Here is an 18,856-nt window from a genome sequence, read left to right on the forward strand (position 1 = left end):
GTCCACCACCCAAAGGACATCCAGCCAACTTGACAACTGTTGCAAGCATTGGAGTCAACATGGGCCAGCTTCCCTGTGGAACACCTTGTAGAGTCCATGCCCCGACGAATTGAGGCAAAAGGGGTTGCAACTCAATATTAGGAAGGAGTTTCTAATGTTTTGTACACTCAGTGTATATCAACACTAACACACATTCTGTAAGACTTGTGTAAATTCATTACCCTGGATATCAGTCCATGTGTGTCTCAGCTCTTCCCCCTCCCTCCAGAATCAGTGCCAACAGTTTCATCAGTAACAGCACAAACTCCATCGGCTGCCATGTTGGCTCCTCCAGCCCCAGTTTCCAGCACAGTTCCTCCACAGGGACAGTGCCAGGGTGCAGTGCACCGGAGACAGTGGGGCCAGGCTGGGGAGAGAGGAGAGGCCCTCTAGAGTCTGGTTTATAACTGGTGCTAACGTGCGTCCTTTGTCCAGATCTTATCCACATTCTGATTGTGTCCACATTGCATCTGATGAATATTTGCATTGACCCCCTTTTTTTGTTGTTGCACTGACTCTTTTGCACACTCACTAGACTCTACCCACATGCTGCTGATACTCTGTTTATTACCTATCCTGATTGCCTAGTCACTTTTACCCCTACCTACATGTACATATTACCCCAATTACTTCAACTACCTCATACCCCTGCACATTGACTCGGTACCGGTACTCCTTTTATATAGCCTTGTTATTGTTAATTGATTGTGTTACTATTTCCTTGTTTTAATTTAGCAAATGTTTCTTACTTTTAAATTCTGCATTGCTGGGAAAGGGCTCGTAAGTAAGCATTTCACAGTAAAGTCTACAGCTGTTGTATTCGGCGCATGTGATTTTTATTTATTTGATCTACACATGGTAGTAAAATGTCTCCCTTATCCACCGTCCACTGTGTCCAAATTGTGACCAGATTTCCTGGAGCCTCCCTGTATGCAAATTATGTGAGATATTCTTTCGAAATAATATGAACTTATTTATTTTAAGACAATTATTGATGCCATAAGTCAATGGTGCTACCTACCTGTCAATGATTTTAGAGACCGTTATGTTTTTTTAAATGGATTGACCATCCAGACCTATTAACAATTGATTGATATCCAAATACAATGGGTCCCTGACTACCTCCGGAGCTGGTCAGGAAGATCTGATCAATCATCTACACCTGTCTGTGGACAAGATCAGAATGTGGACATTTTAAGACAAAGGATGCATGTTAGAACCAGGTATAAAATGGGGCTTAGGTGGCGGCCGGGGCGGCATCCATGGTAGACAGGATGCGGACCACCTCAGCACGCTGTGTAGGGGAGATGTGTTGGGTCATGTGCACGATGGAATCCATGGCAACCTCAGGGTTGGCTTGGACCAGGCTAAAAAAAAAAAAAAGAGGAGATGAGAGATTGTGAGTGAGATTAAGGAGATGCACAGTCACAGGTAAACAAAGGGTTAATGGAATAAATTGATTCTGTGGGAATCAGTAACATTGCACTTTCCTGACACCAGGAAATATCCCACTGCATAAACAGAGATGGTACTATACAAGGCTTTGAACTGACTGCTACCGGACATCTAAAGGCCAGTAGGTTTGCAGTGATCTGCCTGTTAAACAGGCTGTCTGTCTCACCTACGGATCTGCTTAAGGATGTGGTCCCTGCGGATGTACTTGATGTTCTCGTCGACGATAGACCTGGCCCCCTCCTCCTCCTTCAGCTGCTTCTCCAGCCACTCCACTACCTCCTCATTGCTGTCCCACAGATACGCCTGCGCACACACAGAGACAGAGCGAGAGCGAGACGAAGAGAGAGGAAGATTTACTCAATAACAGATTCTTTTTTTGGGGCCTTAAGTTTACCCATATTACTGGAAAAACATCCCCGTCCGAACCCATGTTTGTTTCGAGCTGGAGAGTACTACAATAATTTTCTCATAGCCATGCTTGTTTGAACTAGCAAACCAAAAAAGTGGAAAAATAATAATAATAGTATCCTATCAGAAGTGAAAGAAGTGCGAGAGCTACAAAGCAGACCACTGATGCCTTTTTGACTGGACCTGATAGAGAAATCCATATTCATGAGTGCAGCCAGTCTCTGATCCCAAACAAAGGCAGACGGGGGGCTTAGGCAGATTGGGAGGGCGTGACCTCACGCCGTTTTAAGAGTGCTCCTGCTTGTAGTCCGCAAGAACCTTTAATGCCATTAATCATTTTTTATCCGTTTGCTTTTAATTAAGAAACAGCGTGTCGCTCTCCTATCTGCACGTGCCAGGGCTCAGATTAATTGTAGCTTAAGATAGCCGGCCCTGATTGGAGTAATGTATTAAGCTAACAAGACGACCGCTTCTAAAGATACTCTCAGTCTACCTCAGGAGCTGGGCTTTTTCTAGTCACCCCTGAAGGCAGAAGTCTGGGCTGAGAGGGACATCTCTTCTCTAACCATCACTTCTAGTTATTTCTACCTAGCCATATCCAAGACACCACAATTCCTGGTTTGAAACTGAACTGAATGTATTTTTTTTTTAAATGACTCAAACCAGACTTCTAATTATGAGACTGTGAAGGAAGGTATAGATGTATAATCTGCAGCCTCTAGTTGACAGTGACTGTCAGTGTCTTTGTGCTGTGGTGGGCTGGTTTGAGGAAAGTAGAGGAGCAGGTAGTGGACAGTCACCTTGACGGTCCCCTCAGCCTCTACGAACCAGCGTCTCAGCATGGCCTGGATCTGTCCATCGGTCAGCTCGCTGTTGGCGACCTGGATCTTCATCTTGACCGTGTCCTCCAGCAGCAGACGCCTCAGACGCCAGTAGAAGAAGTGACGTGACGTCCGCCACTCCAGGATGTCCTGGGAAACCATAAACACAGCAGAGCTTCAGAGAGGAGATATCTCACCAACTTCTTCCTGACAAGCCATACTGACTGACACTGTAATTTTAACATTTAAATTAATCGTATATTGTGTAGTTATTCGCCAAAACATTTTCTAATATCTGACATTACTTAGTTTACATACATGTTTTATTATTTTGAACTGAATAAAATATCTTTGTACATTATGATATGAGAACTTATGAGTGCAAGAGAGACTCCAGAGACTAGAGGAATCCATCGGTCCTTGGTATTCTACTGGGAACCTGTGTGTCTTTCAATCACAGATTATTGTGCGGTTGCATTTGCAGGCATTCATCAAATAATATTTTGCTGATACATTTGCATGCATCTTGAGAGTGTCAGATAGATTGTCATCTCTTATACAGAAATGCCCTAGCAGTCTTCTCTCATGAAATAACCCATTGTGCATACACGGGTGTGTGTGTCTGTGTGTTGCTAGAGTGTGTGTTTCAAGTGTGTGAGTTTGTGTGTGATGGAGAGAGCCTGGAATCCTGCCTGGGGCTGTTCTGTGCTTGCTGAGGTGATGGGCCGGGTCATCAGCAGGTAATTATAAAGACACGTCTCACAGCCAGAGAGATTGGAACACTCTATTCCCTCGGGCCTCTACTGAACACTCTATTCCCTAGGCCTCTACTGAACACTATTCCCTAGGCCTCTACTGAACACTATTCCCTAGGCCTCTACTGAACACTATTCCCTAGGCCTCTACTGAACACTATTCCCTAGGCCTCTACTGAACACTATTCCCTAGGCCTCTACTGAACACTATTCCCTAGGCCTCTACTGAACACTATTCCCTAGGCCTCTACTGAACACTATTCCCTAGGCCTCTCATCAACTGCACCAGGCTACTGCATCCTGGGTAATACAGGCTTGGTTACTCACATACTGCATAGATACAGCTCTGTGTGTATGGAGTTAGATTATATCAAAGAAAAACTTTATGTAACATTTCTTCACATATATAGTACCAGTCAAAAGTTTTTTTTTTTGTGTACTATTTCTACCTTGTAGAATAATAGTGAAGACATCAAAACAATGAAATAACAAATATGGAATCATGTAGCAACCAATATATTTTAGATTGTTCAAAGTATTCACCTTTTGCCTTGATGACAGCTTTGCACACTCTTGACATTCTCTCAACCAGCTTCACCTGGAATGATTTTCCAACAGTCTTGAAGGAGTTCCCACATATGCTGAGCACTTGTTGGCTGCTTTTCCTTTACTCCAAGATCCAACTCATCCCAAACCATCTCAATTGGTTAGAGGTCAGGGGATTGTGGAGGCCAGGTCATCTGATGCAGCACTCCATCACTCTCCTTCTTGGTAAAATAGCCCTTACAAAGCCTGGAGGTGTGTTGGGTCATTGTCCTGTTGAAAAACAAATCAGATGGGATGGCGTATCGCTGCAGAATGCTGTGGTAGCCATGCTGGTTAAGTGTGCCTTGAATTCTAAATAAATCACAGACAGTGTCACCAGCAAAGCAGCCCCACACCATAACACCACCTCCTCCATGCTTTACGGTGGGAACGACACATGCGGCGATCATCCGTTCACCCACACCGCATCTCACAAAGACACGGCGGTTGGAACCAAAAATCTCAAATTTGGACTACAGACCAAAAGGACACATTTCCACCGGTCTAATGTCCATTGCTCATGTTTCTTGGCCCAAGCAAGTCTCTTCTTATTGGTGTCCTTTAGTAGTGGTTTCTTTGCAGCAATTCGACAATGAAGGCCTGATTCACACAGTCCCCTCTGAACAGTTGATGTTGAGATGTGTCTGTTACTTGAACTCTGTGAAGCATTTATTTGGGCTGCAATTTCTGAGGCTGGTAACTCTAATGAACTTATCCTCTGCAGCAGAGGTAACTCTGTGTCTTCCATTCCTGTGCGGTCCTCATGAGAGCCAGTTTCATCATAGCGCTTGATGGTTTTTGCGACTGCACTTGAAGAAACTTTCAAAGTTCTTGACATTTTCCGGATTGACTGACCTTCATGTCTTAAAGTAATGATTGACTGTCATTTCTCTTTGCTTATTTGAACTGTTCTTGCCATAATATGGACTTGGTCTTTTACCAAATAGGGCGATCTTCTGTATACCCCCCTACCTTGTCACAACACAACTGATTGTCTCAAACACATTAAGCGGGAAAGAAATTCCACAAATTAACTTTTTACAAGGCACACCTGTTAATTGAAATGCATTCCATGAAGCTGCTTGAGAGAATGCCAAGAGTGTGCAAAGCTGTCATCAAGGCAAAGGGTGGCTACTTTGAAGAACCTCAAATATAAAATATATTTTGATTTGTTTAACACTTTTTTGGTTACTACATGATTCTATATGTGTTATTTCATAGTTATCCTACAATGTAGAAAATAGTAAAAAGAAAGAAAAACCCTTGAATGAGTAGGTGTGTCTAAACTTTTGACTGGTAGTGTAGCTATGGGGGACCCTATTGCACCCTTCATTTCCATAGTGTTCTGATACAATCTCTGTTGTGATCACGTTTGCGTTCAGCGTGACTTTGTGACAGTGTAGTCTCACCGTAATGACGCCCTTCTCCTGCATGCGTCCTGGGGTGTCGTGGAGGTCGGCGAACTGCACGGCCACCTGGTGGTAGATGGGTAACAGGAACTCCTCCCGCTCCTTCAGTTTGGTCTCCAGTTCCTTCCTCTCTGGCGGGCCCAGCTCTGGGGTACCTGGGGAGGGGGACCAAAATGACCAGGAGGGTTCCAACACAAACCATACTGAGTAGGTTATGGTGAGGCAGGGATTATTCACGGAGGTCTGATTCAAGCCAGCTGCATGCGGAGAACATTTATGTAATATCAGAAACGAACATTCCAAGGACATTGTGTCAATGGACAGTGTGAACGTTTGGGATGGGCTACACTTCCTTATTCACTGTATTGGTATGACAACATGAGTGTTTAGGGTAAGAAGCTACACTCCCATTAGCATGGTGTTGGTTTTATGCAATAGTGTGTAAGCGCCACTCTTATTATCCCTGCGTTGGTTGGTTCTTTATGACTGTACAGTGCAGGCTCAGCTCAGCTCTCCGTTTCACTGTCTGTTTTGGTTAGGTATTCTCCAGAACCTCCGGCTGCTGTGCTGCCTGTCAGCGGAGATTGATTTCTGTCAGAGCCAATCGGTCAGTCTCCCCACCACAGCCCCTAGAGGCCTGGCGCTGGCCCATTGCTCAATGGCTCCATGGTGCTCCTGTGAGCCCAGAGGAAGATCAATAAGCCCGGGTTGGGTGGGGTGACTGGGCAGGAGGGACAGAGCAGGCCCTGCTGATTGATCTGGCCCTGCCGTGATTGACACATCTCCCCAGGGAACAGAGCAGGGACGATACGATCACCCTCAGATAAAGAACAAGAGTGACAGGGAATTACAGCACACACACACACAGCTAGATATTACCATCCCTCCCTCCAGAGAGAGAGATACAGAGGGAGAGAATGAGAAACAGAGCGAGTGAGAAAGAGAGGGCGCAAAGGAGAAACCGAAAAAGAGAGCGAAAGAGAGAAGGAGGAAGAGCAGTTGTGAAAGAGTTGATTATTAGCAAGAGAGAACAGCAGAAGTAGAACGACATTGTGATTGAGAGAAAGTTGGAGTATTTTACTCACCCAATCTCTCTGCCAGGCCCATGTAGACCGGGTCCACCCTCCTCATAGTCTTCACCAGGTCCTTCTTCCTAAACTTGATCTCTACCGTTCCCTCTGGCTCCAACACTCCACCACTGTAAAACAGACAGAGGATATCGTCAACACAGCACCCAAACATCACTGACTGAACACTATTACAGTAGTAGAAGCATAGTCGGTCTGGAAAGTGCTTTGCTAAATGGGTTATGTTCAGAGAAACTCACCGACTGTCCTTGTCAGCGTACATCTCCATGTGGCGGGGGTTGATGGTGGGGTCTATGACCACCCAGGACCCTCCTCTGAGCTCTGCCTGGGGAGGGATGTACACCAGAACTGGCTGGCGGTACTCCCTCAGCCCATCCACGATGTAGGCCCCAAACTTCAGCACCTGGTCATACATGTCTGAGGGAGGCACAGGAGTGGGATTTTATATCAGACTGAAAACGCACAGACACAGGTATAACTAAGAGATATACAAACATATGTTATCTGTTACCTTTCATGCCTCCAGAGAAACCCCTCCAATTGGCGAACACCATGAGAGGGAGGCCCTCGCGGTTCAGGTCCTTGATGGCCTGTGCCGTCTTAAACGCAGAGTCAGGGAACCACACCTGGCCTGCCTGCTGGATGATCTGAGGACAGGACAACAGAGGGTTACAGTATGTGTGTGTGTATTTCTCTGTGTTCATGGGTGCAAAAAATGTGAATTAGGACAGAACATATTGTAGGTATTGAAAGGATGTTACCTTGGCTTCAGAGTCCAGGTTGGCTGGATCGGCTGGGATTGACAGCTCCACTGATCTAGTTTCCACAGCAACCACTCCAGTAGGTATGCCACCTAGCCTGTGTGAGAGAAGAGGGTCACATAAGGACAGGACACACAACTATGACACCCTGAGGGCTGATAGGAGGGTCGTTTGACCAAATGTCCCCTCATTTGAACATTCTGTTCAACTTTTTTTTTTAAAGCATAAATTACCTGGCTCTGCCCACCACCACACTCTGAGCCCACGGCTGCATGATCTCCATGAATGAGCCATGGTCAAAGAACCCACTTTGCCATGGGCCCTTTGGAGCTGCAGAAAGACAGAGAGAGAGAGAGAGAAAAAGAGAGAGCGACAGAGTTTAAATATTTGATTATTACAAAGTAAACATTTGTAAATTAGAAATACCATTTGCCCTTATTTGGCAGAATAATACATTTTTCCCTCCAGATGCTGACCATACACTCATGTCATATCCATGCGGCCAAAAGCAGAGTTCTTTCTTTTGAAAACAAATCTCTAATCTTCAGACGGATGAGGCTGTAAAGAGCCTTGCTCAGCTCTCCTGTTCCTGGTAGAGTGAGAGCGACAGGGCTAGTCCAAGAGGTTACCATTCAATTAAGCGTCCCCACTCATCACAGCTAAAGACATGGACTGGTCTCCCTCGCGCAATGCACCGCCCCTCAATCTCTTCCTCTGCCCAAAGTTGTAATTACACTGATATGGAATCTGCTCGGGCCTGATCCTGCATGTAAAACCTAAGCCATCCATTCCCCTGCTATCTCCATCTCTTCATCCACCCAGCGAGCCCAGGGTTCACAGTGTCTCTCACCGTGTCTGGATGAGGAATATCCCCCCTACAGCAAGCCTTTAACCCTCTAACAGTCAGGAATTAGTTTAACCCCTGACCTCAAAGACTCCAGCCACCCTAGTCATAGACTGTTCTCTCTGCTACCGCACGGCAAGCGGTACCGGAGTGCCAAGTCTAGGTCCAAAAGACTTCTCAACAGCTTCTACCCCCAAGCCATAAGACTCCTGAACAGCTAATCATGGCTACCCGGACTATTTGCACTGCCCCCCCACCCCATCCTTTTTACGCTGCTGCTACTCTGTTAATTATTTATGCATAGTCACTTTAACTCTACCCACATGTACATATTACCTCAACTAGCCGGTGCCCCCGCACATTGACTCTGCAACGGTACCCCCCTGTATATATAGCCTCCCTACTGTTATTTTATTTCACTTCTGCTCTTTTTTTTCTCAACACTTTTTTTGTTGTTGTTTTATTTTTACTTTCTTTGTTAAAAATAAATGCACTGTTGGTTAAGGGCTGTAAGTAAGCATTTCACTGTGATGTCTGCACCTGTTGTATTCGGCGCATGTGACCAATAACATTTGATTTGATTTGATTTGATCTGCCTGAAATGATCGCAGCGCAAATCGCATGTCAACCTTTAAATTACAATCAGACTAAATTGATGTATGATGAGCCACCTTTTTACACCTGCTGAGGCAGCACTAGTGAGACTGGAAGAGAGGATGAATGACTACAAGTGAGTGATTCTTTTTTATAGAAGGAGAAAATTATAGGATCCTTTATTGCACAGCGATGGAAAGATTAGATAGAGGTGATGAGTGAGGTACAGAGTATACAATATGTTGTATGTGCACAATATGGTGAATTAAAAGTAGTTATTTCTCGTTTGTGGGGTACTGTAAAATGTTTTTGAAGAAATATTCATCTCTGTAGAAGAAGGGGGGTTACTCACTCTGGCCGGGGCGTCCTGCCAGCATCCAACGGGGGTCATAGGGGGCCTTGGTGGGCATAAACTCCACCAGCCGGTCTATGGGGTCCTTGGCATTGATGATGGGCACAGGACTAGATCGGTCCTATGGGGGACAAACATTCAGAAACTCATGGAAAAAATTTTAACATTGCCTCTGAATTTAACACAGCTTCCCTGTGAGTAGCTAACAGCATAAAGGTACATTTGCATGGGTTAAGCCTAAATTAATGGACATTGGAATAAATGTTGATAGTAAGAGCTGATGCTTACCTTGGGCATGTAGGAGAGCCAGTGCAGTAGCATGTGGACTCCCTCAAAGTCATCACACACAGTGCTGTGGGTCACACCGTTGTTGTGCATGATCTGAATCCCACCCAGCTGGTTGTTGGAGGTGTACACCTCTCTACCCAGCACCTACGGGAAAGAACAAGATGGGGGTGATGTCATATTCTGTTTAGCAATCGCTAATTCTTCCTTGAGTGTCAAACCATGTAAGCCGATTTCCCTACAAACTACAAACCGAGAGACCTCCAACCATATGTAGACACTAGATATACAATAATGGGTATTTTATGTCGTGATACACCCATTCTTCTCCCTACAGGGCATAGTGAACCAACCCCTTTGAGGCTTAGGGCTGAGGATAAAGGGTGGTGTCACCAAGGCTCTGGTCCCTGGGGCTGTGGATCAATAGAATCACACACACACACACTTGCCAGGGGACAGGGACCCTCCTGCTCCCTACCGTGGCACCACACAGCCTCGTCAATACTGTCGATCGGTGGCTAGGGATCACTGCATCACGGCGGTCACGGGGGGCCGCTAGTGTCCGGCGCGCTCCCTCCCAGGGGTTATTTGTAACCTCCAGAGTGAATTAATACCCAATGTTTCTCCTCCCCGACACAATTCACCCACACTATCGACAGGAGCTGTGACAAAGAGCTGCCCGCTCGCACCGCACACTACCTCGCAGCCTGTTTATGAGCACGCACACACACACATACACAAAAACACACACGCGTGCACAGTGAATAGCGTGTATGAGACAGCCTGTATGTGTGCGAGTATACTCCCGGTGTGAGAGGCTAATGAAGGATGGCATAGACCCATTAACCTACACTCCTCGCCACACACACGCAGGGGCGGGCAGCCGCGCAGGGGACACAGTTCCGTAAAAAAACACAGAGGTGCTCGTTGATCACTCAGCTCTCACCTCTTCACCAGCATTTACTTTCTCTGTTCCCATTAATGGTTATGTCCCTGGCTACAAATCCTGGGCACTCTCCTAAAGCTGTCAGGCCAGCCCGTGGCCCCGGGAAGCATTGCATTCACCTTGACAGGCAGACGCAGAGCCTCTGCGCCACCGGGCTGGGCCTGGGTTCATTAAGATTCCACAGCAGAGGGAGAAAAGAGGTAGGGTGGAGGCGCGAGCGAGCGGAGAGAGGATGGAGGAGGGCCATAGGCTCTTCTAGTGGCCCACTGGGATATTTGTACCAGTAGCTACTATCCAGTCACCATACAAATAGGAGAAAGATGTCCATCAGTGAATGAAATGAGTGTCTTTAGATGACACACTGTGTGTACCTCCTCCTCATACTGTTTTGGTGAACCAGGTAGTCTATGGGGATATAATATGAATGCAAGGTTATAGTGAATGTCTAGCTACATTTTCCTGCCATATTACTGTTGAATGGACGATCCATCATTGTGAATGGACACATTCAAATGTGACATCCATTTGATAACATGTTATAGTACATTTTTAAATAGGAAAACTATAGATTTACTGCTGCACTGGTAGATGTATACATTTCAGTAAATCTAGTTTTCCTATTTTAAATTTACTTGAACATATCAAATTGAGATGTCACAATTTTTCAAATGTATTGTAGCACATACTGTAACACAACCTCCTGACGTTTCTCTAGCATCCGAACACACACACACACACACACACACACACACAAGAGCTTGCAGCAAAACCTGCAAATGGAAATGCGCATGTAGTTGTGTTTTGTCATGCGGCAATTTGTCATGTAATTTGGAATAGACTCATGTTAATGCAGAGACTGAGGAGAGATGAAGGGAAGAGAGACGGAGGGAGAGAGAGAGGGATGGGGGAAGCAGTGGGTAGTCAGTCCTAGTGGAGCTCTGAGAGAGAAAACAATCTGCCTCAGCAAAACTTTTCATTCTGATTGGAAACAAATTATATGGGTGTCCTTCCCTCAGCAGCAGCCTCAGGCATCACGCTGCTATTTCTATGCAAATAACAACTTCACGCTTCTCTTTCTATTATTCCACCAGGAGCTGCAGCAGTATGACTGGGGAGACAGAGGAGGAGAAGGGGGGGGGGTTCAACCACAGAACAAGGGCGAAAAAGGCCTGATCACTGAGGTGGAAAACTGCACACTGAGTGAGAGAATAATACGGGATCAGAAAACACCATTATAATTTTTTATTCTTAGATTGAGACGTGATGCAGTCTTCCTGCCTCCATCCTAATTCAGAGGGAGCAGTCTGTTGTATTGTTCACTCTTAGGGGATATATCCTATCTATCCAATGGCCAAAGCTCTATCCTTACAGTATACAGTAACAAAAATACACACACACCTCTTTTTCCTCTTCCTCAAATTAACTGCAAAATAAGTGGCATGACGACTAATACATATTAATAGTGAAATTCCATAGTTCATGCAATTAACGCATCTGCATTTTAATAAGGAACAATCTTTGTGCGTCACAGACGACGGAGCACAGTGCATAAGCACACATTAACATCTCGCCTATTGTCTTTAAAAAAAATACAGGACAATTAAAAGAGTATAAAATGACCGTCACGGTATCTGTTTTATAAATGGTTCATTTAATCATGTGTAGTCTTGTTGTTAGTGATGCATGGTGAGTGCTAAAGCTGAATATACCTTTTATGCTTCAGACAAAGAACCAATGTCCCTATGCAGAGGCTGCACTGCAACACTGCATCCTAGCAGAATATCTCTCACTATTTCAGTTGTGTGCCATGAGGTGCAGCTAGGACAGGGGGAGTGATGCTGGCCCTTACCTTGTTGAGAGCTCCAGCCCCAGTGAGGATGATGTGGGAGTTCTCGACCTGTATGGTCCTCTGACCCAGCCTAACCAGGTAGGCTCCGATCCCTATAGCGCGACAAGTCACCTGGAGAGAGAAGCACACACAGCCTGGTTAGGAAACCACTGGTCAAGTGCATGTCAGTGGTCAGGGTAAACCAATTCTTAGATTTGCTATCCTCTGCCAAAAGTAGCACTTAGAGATTCTCCGGTACTTTTGTATACTTTTTAGCCAGTAGTTCTGAAAGTAGCGGTCACGAGCAAAAAGTGGCCCCTGAAATATATCTGCAGATATACAGTTGAAGTCGGAAGTTTACATACACCTTAGCCAAATACATTTAAACTCAGTATTTCACAATTCCTGACATTTAATCCTAGTAAAAAAAAAAAAAAGTCCCTCCTGCAGCAAAGCACCCCCACAGCATGATGCTGCCACCCCCGTGCTTCACGGTTGGGATGGTGTTCTTCGGCTTGAAAGCATCCCCCTTTTTCCTCCAAACACAATGATGGTTATTATGGCCAAACATGTATATTTTTGTTTAATCAGACAAGAGGACATTTCTCCAAATAGTACGATCTTTGTCCCCATGTGCAGTTGCAAACCGTAGTCTGGCTTTTTTAATGGCGGTTTTGGCGCAGTGGCTTCTTCCTTGCTGAGCAGCCTTTCAGGTTATGTCGATATAGGACTCATTTTACTGTGGATATAGATACTTTTGTACCTGTTTCCTCCAGCATCTTCATAAGGTCCTTTGCTGTTGTTCTGGGATTGATTTGCACTTTTCGCACCAAAGTACGTTCATCTCTAGGAGACAGAACGCGTGTCCTTCCTGAGCGGTATGACGGCTTCGTGGTCCCATGGTGTTTATACTTGCGTACTATTGTTTGTACAGATGAACGTGGTACCTTCAGGCGTTTGGAAATTGCTCCCAAGAATGAACCAGACTTGTGGAGGTCTACACATTTATTTTTCTGAGGTCTTGGCTGATTTCTTTAGATTTTCCCATGATGTCAAGCAAAGAGGCACTGAGTTTGTAGGTAGGCCTTGAAATACATCCACAGGTACACCTGCAATTGACTCAAATGATGTCAATTAGCCTCTCAGAAGCTTCTAAAGCCATGACATCATTTTCTGGAATTTTCCAAGCTGTTTAAAGGCACAGTCAACTTAGTGTATGTAAACTTTAGACCCACTGGAATTGTGATACAGTGAGTTATAAGTGAAATAATCTGTCTGTAAACAATTGTTTGAAAAATTACTTGTGTCATGCACAAAGTAGATGTCCTAACCGACTTGCCAAAACTATAGTTTGTTAACAAGAAATTTGTGGAGTGGTTGAAATACAAGTTTTAATGACTCCAACCTAAGTATATGTAAACTTCCGACTTCAACTGTATGTGCACCACGTCATTGCTCTCTCTCTCGCTCTGCTGTGTGTGCATCTTGCTAGCTGTCACTCAAATGGCGAGGGACTGAAGCTCATTGGCTAGAACTGGAATTGCTACGGGGGTGGCCCACGTGGGGGAAAATGGCACATCACAGCTTCCAGAAAACAGCCGCTTTTAATATAGGGATTTCTTTGCTAACTGATGTAAGACAGTAATTCTGCTCCTAGATTCTACATGTATGAACTACACATTGACACATCCAGCCCAAAGAAGGACGTTTAAAAATATACTTAGTAGTTGCCAAAGTCCCGGAGTATGTCTATAAGTAGTAACTTAGACATGAAAGACAGTTTTGCATTAAAGAGGTGTTAAGTCCACCATTCCTATAAGTGCTGTGCGTAGGCCCGTGTGTGTGTAGACGTGCGTGTGTGTTGGTACATCCAGTGTGTCGGTGCGTACCAGGTTCATGGTGATGACCTCATCGTAGGCCAGTGAGGACTCTCCAGCGATCATCCCGGAGCCCTTCAGGTTCTCCACCCCCAGACCCTCCTCCTTCCCGATGATGTCAGTGATCTTGTACCTTAACAAGGAAAGGCTCAGTCAGACACATCACGCCTCTCTCAGTGGCCCTCATCACTTCATCCTTTTCCTTATTCCACTTCTCCCATTGTGCAAGGGGCTTTTCATGTGTATTCATGCACAGTCCATTGACTCTCTTAATTTGTAGATGTACAGTTTCTCCGCTGGCCTAAGCCAGTGAGCTGGATGTATTATCTGTATTGATTAGGTTGACGGTGAATAATAATATGGCTGAGGGGTAATGCCTGGACTCACCTGGACTCTCCCTCATCCTCTATGTGTTCACAGTGAACAGAATTCAGGGCTGACACCTTCTTGTAGTCCTGAGGGGTCAGGTACAGGTACTTGAAGCCCTGGAGAGAGAAACAAAGACTTTGAATTAGCACACTGCGAGGGGCATACATACTTGGGTAGATTGATTTGATTGATTTATTGGGAAAAAAAGATGCACCGAGTACAACCCAGGGGATTACACGTTAAAGCTAATATCACTTGTTTCCAACGTGGTCCCTAACGGAATACACCCAATACAGACAAAACACAAGAAAACAACAGTAATCCCTACAGTACAAAACAGCATCACAGTAGAACCATCTGCTAACAGAGAACTACACTACTAATCTCCAAATCAAAATAGAGTTTAAATTCTTCAATAGAAGGTCTACGCCCCCATGCTCCCCTTCTGCCAGCTGACCTTGTAGGGGTCTGCCGTGTCCTGCCAGGCTACATGGAACATGTGTCTGATCTCCTCTGCCAGGCCGATGCGGGCACCGCTGTTGGCAGAGATGTAGATGCGAGGGATGCCACTCTCCCTGGACATCTCTGACGCCTGCAGGAACAGCAGGTCCTCCTGCGGGCCAAACGAACCAATCTTGTGTGTGATGTCATTACTGATCAATATGATCTCACGCCCTGCCGGGTACTCTGGGGTCCTGAGGGTCATCCGCCAGGCCACCATGCCAATCTAGAGGGACACACACACAGGTACACATATTCATTTATGTAGTAGAGACATTACTGTTGTATGCATTTTCAAAAAGACAATACCCATGCAATACAATAACCTGGCAAACAGCTACTGAACAATCCTGCCAAAGAAACACAGAGACACCTACAGATCAGAACTGGAACAGCAACTTTATAGGAGTGACTCCTCACCTCGTTCCCTCCTGGTAGACGGTTCATCTGCACCAGCTGTCCCTGTGGGTCCAGGACCAGCTCAGTGAAGGTGAGCAGCTCAGAGGGCAGAGGGCATTTGGGCAGGTGGGCGAAGGCTTTGGTGGACTGCCACAGCTTCTTTAGAGCCTGGAGGAAAGAGGAGCCAGGTAGACGAGGGACTGCTGCTCACTCTTAGTATAACAAACTTACTGGAAAGTGATAACATGCAGGGTTGAAGTCAATTCCATTTAAATTCAGGGGAGACGTTTTAATTAATCAAATTTGACATTTCCCATTATTTTACTATGTGAGATCTTCATTTCATGCATTAGATTTCAATTAACTTCCTGAACTGACCGAGTTTAAATGCAATTGACCCCAAACATGATAGTATGTTTTTATGTACACCATCAACGGAGACCACTGTGGGCCGTTGTGTCACGGTCTGTACCTGTCTGACCATCTCAGGGAAGTCATAGACGTAGGTGGTTCCCAGGGACTGGGCCTGGAAGCGTTTGGACTGCAGCAGGTCCTTGGTCACATAGGGGGTGTTGATGAGCATGCCATGTAGAGGACCCTGCTTGTCCCCATATGCCTGGAACATGATCTGGAGGAGAGAAGACACAGAGTCACTCACCACACACAGATACTAGCTGCCCTTTGCAACACACACATCTACAAAAACAACACAGAACACAGTACCCAATATGTAATGTAATGAGGACAGACATCAGACATGGAGCATATTCCAAGATAAACATGAAACGGTGAGAATGGTGTTCAGAGCTGTGGATTCAGTTACAGTGCCTTGTAAAAGTATTCAGCCCCCTTAAGTGTTTTTCCTATTTTGTTGCACTACAACCTGTAATTTATATGGATTTTTATTTGGATTTCATGTAATGGACATAAACAAAATAGTCCAAATTGGTGAAGTGAAATGAAAAAAACTACTTGTTTCAAAAAATTATAAAAAATTAATAACGGAAAAGTGATGCGTGCGTATGTATTCACCCCCTTTGCTATGAAGCCCCTAAATAAGATCTGGTGCAACCAATTACCTTCAGAAGTCACATAATTAGTTAAATAAAGTCCACCTGTGTGCAATCTAAGTGTCACATGATCTGTCACATGCTCTCAGTATATATACACACATCTGTTCTGAAAGGCCCAAGAGTCTGCAACACCATTAAGCAAGTGGCACCATGAAGACCAAGGAGCTCTCCAAACAGGTCAGGGACAAAGTTGTGGAGAAGTACAGATCAGGGTTGGGTTATAAAAAAATATCAGAAACTTTGAACATCCCACCGAGCACCATTAAATCCATTATTAGAAAATGGAAAGAATATGGCACCACAACAAACCTGCTAAGAGAGGGCCGCCCACCAAAACTCACAGACCAGGCAAGGAGGGCATTAATCAGAGAGGCAACAAAGAGACCAAAGATAACCCTGAAACCTGTTTCAGTCTTCCAGAGATTTGAGACTGGGACAGAGGTTCACATTCCAGCAGGACAATGACCCTTAGCATACTGCTAAAGCAACACTCGGGTGGTTTAAGGGGAAACATTTAAATGTCTTGGAATGGCCTAGTCAAAGCCCAGACCTCAATCCAATTGAGAATCTGAGGTATGACTTAAAGATTGCTGTACACCAGCGGAACCCATCCAACTTGAAGGAGCTGGAGCAGTTTTGCCTTGAAGAATGGGCAGAAATCCCAGTGGATAGATGTGTCAAGCTTATAGAGACATACCCCAAGAGACTTGCAGCTGTAATTGCTGCAAAAGGTGGCTCTACAAAGTATGCACGCTCAATAATTGTTTTTTTTCTTATTTCTTGTTTGTTTCACAAAAAAATAATATTTTGCATCTTCAAAGTGGTAGGCATGTTGTGTAAATCAAAATGATACAACCCCCCCAAAAATCCATTTTAATTCCAGGTTGTAAGGTAACAAAAATAGGAAAAATGCCAAGGGGGGGTGAATACTTTCGCAAGCCACTGTATATCTACATCTGCAATAGGAGACCATGTTTTTTAACATCCCAATCAGCTGTGCACATCGCATATCTGTCTGATTAGGTCCTTTGACCAGACCTGGCAACCTGAGCGGTCATTTCACATTAGAGACAGGAGCATATCGACTCCTCAGAATGAGAACACAATAGAAGTCATTTTGGAAGAAAAGAGGAGTGCATCTAACACATCTGGCTATTGAGACATGTTAGGTCCATGAGAACAAGGTAAGAATAGGTCTGATGTCACCTGTGCTTAAGTGTTAATGAATAAGGCTGAGCACAATGCACCGGATCCTCACTCAACTCAGCGCCATCTACCACCTCCAAAATAGAACCCAGATTGAACTCCTCTTTCAGAGTCAATGTCATAAAACAAATAAAGGCACCTGCCCAGAAAACAAATGGGAAGCGTTACATTTCATTATTTCTCACTCAACTATGGTTCACACACTGTAGTAGTGGGGGCATCATTTTTCTTAACCACTCTAAGCTGCTGCATATGCTCTCTGCCAATGACTGTTTGATTTATGGGTCATTTCCCCTGGTATTGCAATGGAATGGGATGACATATAGATGACTCTAACTTACCTGTTCTCCTATATAAAATAAAAATATAATGATCACTGTTAGTCTTGTCCAACAGGCTAGAGGCTGGCCAGACCACTTATAGAACCCTCAGCTCCACTTTACACAGTAGACTGACTGATCCACAGTTGGCATGTCATTTATTTCTTAACTAAACTTGAAAATACTTGAGCAAGAACCAAGAGTGGCCCATTAAGGTGCATTCTGGGAGCTGAAGATTCTATATGAAGCTGCTTCCCCTGCCTGTGATTGGATGGGAGTGTCGGGCGTGAGGGATGAGTGACGTGCGAGTGCCCCACCTGTCGATCTTTGGGCCCCAATTGTCCCGTACGGGAGTCAGTGACCTCCTTGTACAGGCTGATGTCCAGGTAGTAGCCTGACTCGTTGGTGAGGAAAAGGCGGATGGGGATCTGTTTGCCTGTGGGCGTCAGCCGGATGTTGATCTTTAGCTCAGCCTGGAGGACCCGGAGCTTCCACAGCCTACTGCCGTAACGCATCACCATGGAGCGCACTGACTCCTCAATCTGAACATGGTTACATAGAGAGAAGTTCGTAATAAACAATACAATACCAAAACACATCACTAAATGTACAGTGTACAAACATGTACAAACAATGTACATGTGTGAACACAGTGTATGTACAGGTCTTGGGTGTGCTGCCACTGACCTTGGAGGGGTCCATGATGACGGTGGGGACAAAGTTGAGGAAGATGTGGTTGCAGTCGGTGCGTACGGTGGTGTTGTTGAAGGCCACCTCCAGCTCGTCCATGGCCTCCAACAGCAGACGCTCTGCCTCGTTGTGGAGGTACTCAAAAGACGCCTCCTGGAGATAAGACACAGGACAGGAGCAGAGGTCAGAGGGGGGTGTAACAATCAAAACACACACACAAAGTGGCATGTAAGCATTGTGTCATTATTGCT

The 18,856-nt window shown here is 45.2% G+C and overlaps 1 protein-coding gene across 7 annotated transcripts in view; it reads right to left on the minus strand.

Annotated features, from left to right (window-relative positions):
- Window positions 1–685: 685 nt before the first annotated feature.
- acaca (acetyl-CoA carboxylase alpha) overlaps window positions 686–18,856 on the minus strand; it is a 49,546-nt gene continuing 31,375 nt past the window's right edge. For all 7 annotated transcript variants that reach the window (XM_041885996.2, XM_041885998.2, XM_041885994.2 and 4 more), the window contains 19 exons: window positions 18,603–18,758; window positions 18,233–18,457; window positions 15,789–15,944; window positions 15,338–15,484; window positions 14,874–15,143; window positions 14,435–14,532; window positions 14,060–14,180; window positions 12,192–12,302; window positions 9,400–9,543; window positions 9,112–9,232; window positions 7,555–7,651; window positions 7,322–7,418; window positions 7,072–7,207; window positions 6,800–6,977; window positions 6,558–6,670; window positions 5,473–5,627; window positions 2,703–2,873; window positions 1,661–1,797; window positions 686–1,406 (listed from right to left, as the gene is read on the minus strand). In XM_041885996.2, the coding sequence (XP_041741930.1) occupies window positions 1,277–1,406; window positions 1,661–1,797; window positions 2,703–2,873; window positions 5,473–5,627; window positions 6,558–6,670; window positions 6,800–6,977; window positions 7,072–7,207; window positions 7,322–7,418; window positions 7,555–7,651; window positions 9,112–9,232; window positions 9,400–9,543; window positions 12,192–12,302; window positions 14,060–14,180; window positions 14,435–14,532; window positions 14,874–15,143; window positions 15,338–15,484; window positions 15,789–15,944; window positions 18,233–18,457; window positions 18,603–18,758 (2,763 nt within the window). In that variant the 3' untranslated portion in view covers window positions 686–1,276. The remainder of the gene's footprint in view (window positions 1,407–1,660; window positions 1,798–2,702; window positions 2,874–5,472; window positions 5,628–6,557; window positions 6,671–6,799; window positions 6,978–7,071; window positions 7,208–7,321; window positions 7,419–7,554; window positions 7,652–9,111; window positions 9,233–9,399; window positions 9,544–12,191; window positions 12,303–14,059; window positions 14,181–14,434; window positions 14,533–14,873; window positions 15,144–15,337; window positions 15,485–15,788; window positions 15,945–18,232; window positions 18,458–18,602; window positions 18,759–18,856) is intronic.

The sequence above is a fragment of the Coregonus clupeaformis genome, chromosome 9 (assembly GCF_020615455.1).
Source record: "Coregonus clupeaformis isolate EN_2021a chromosome 9, ASM2061545v1, whole genome shotgun sequence".
NCBI classification, from domain to species: Eukaryota; Metazoa; Chordata; class Actinopteri; order Salmoniformes; family Salmonidae; genus Coregonus; species Coregonus clupeaformis.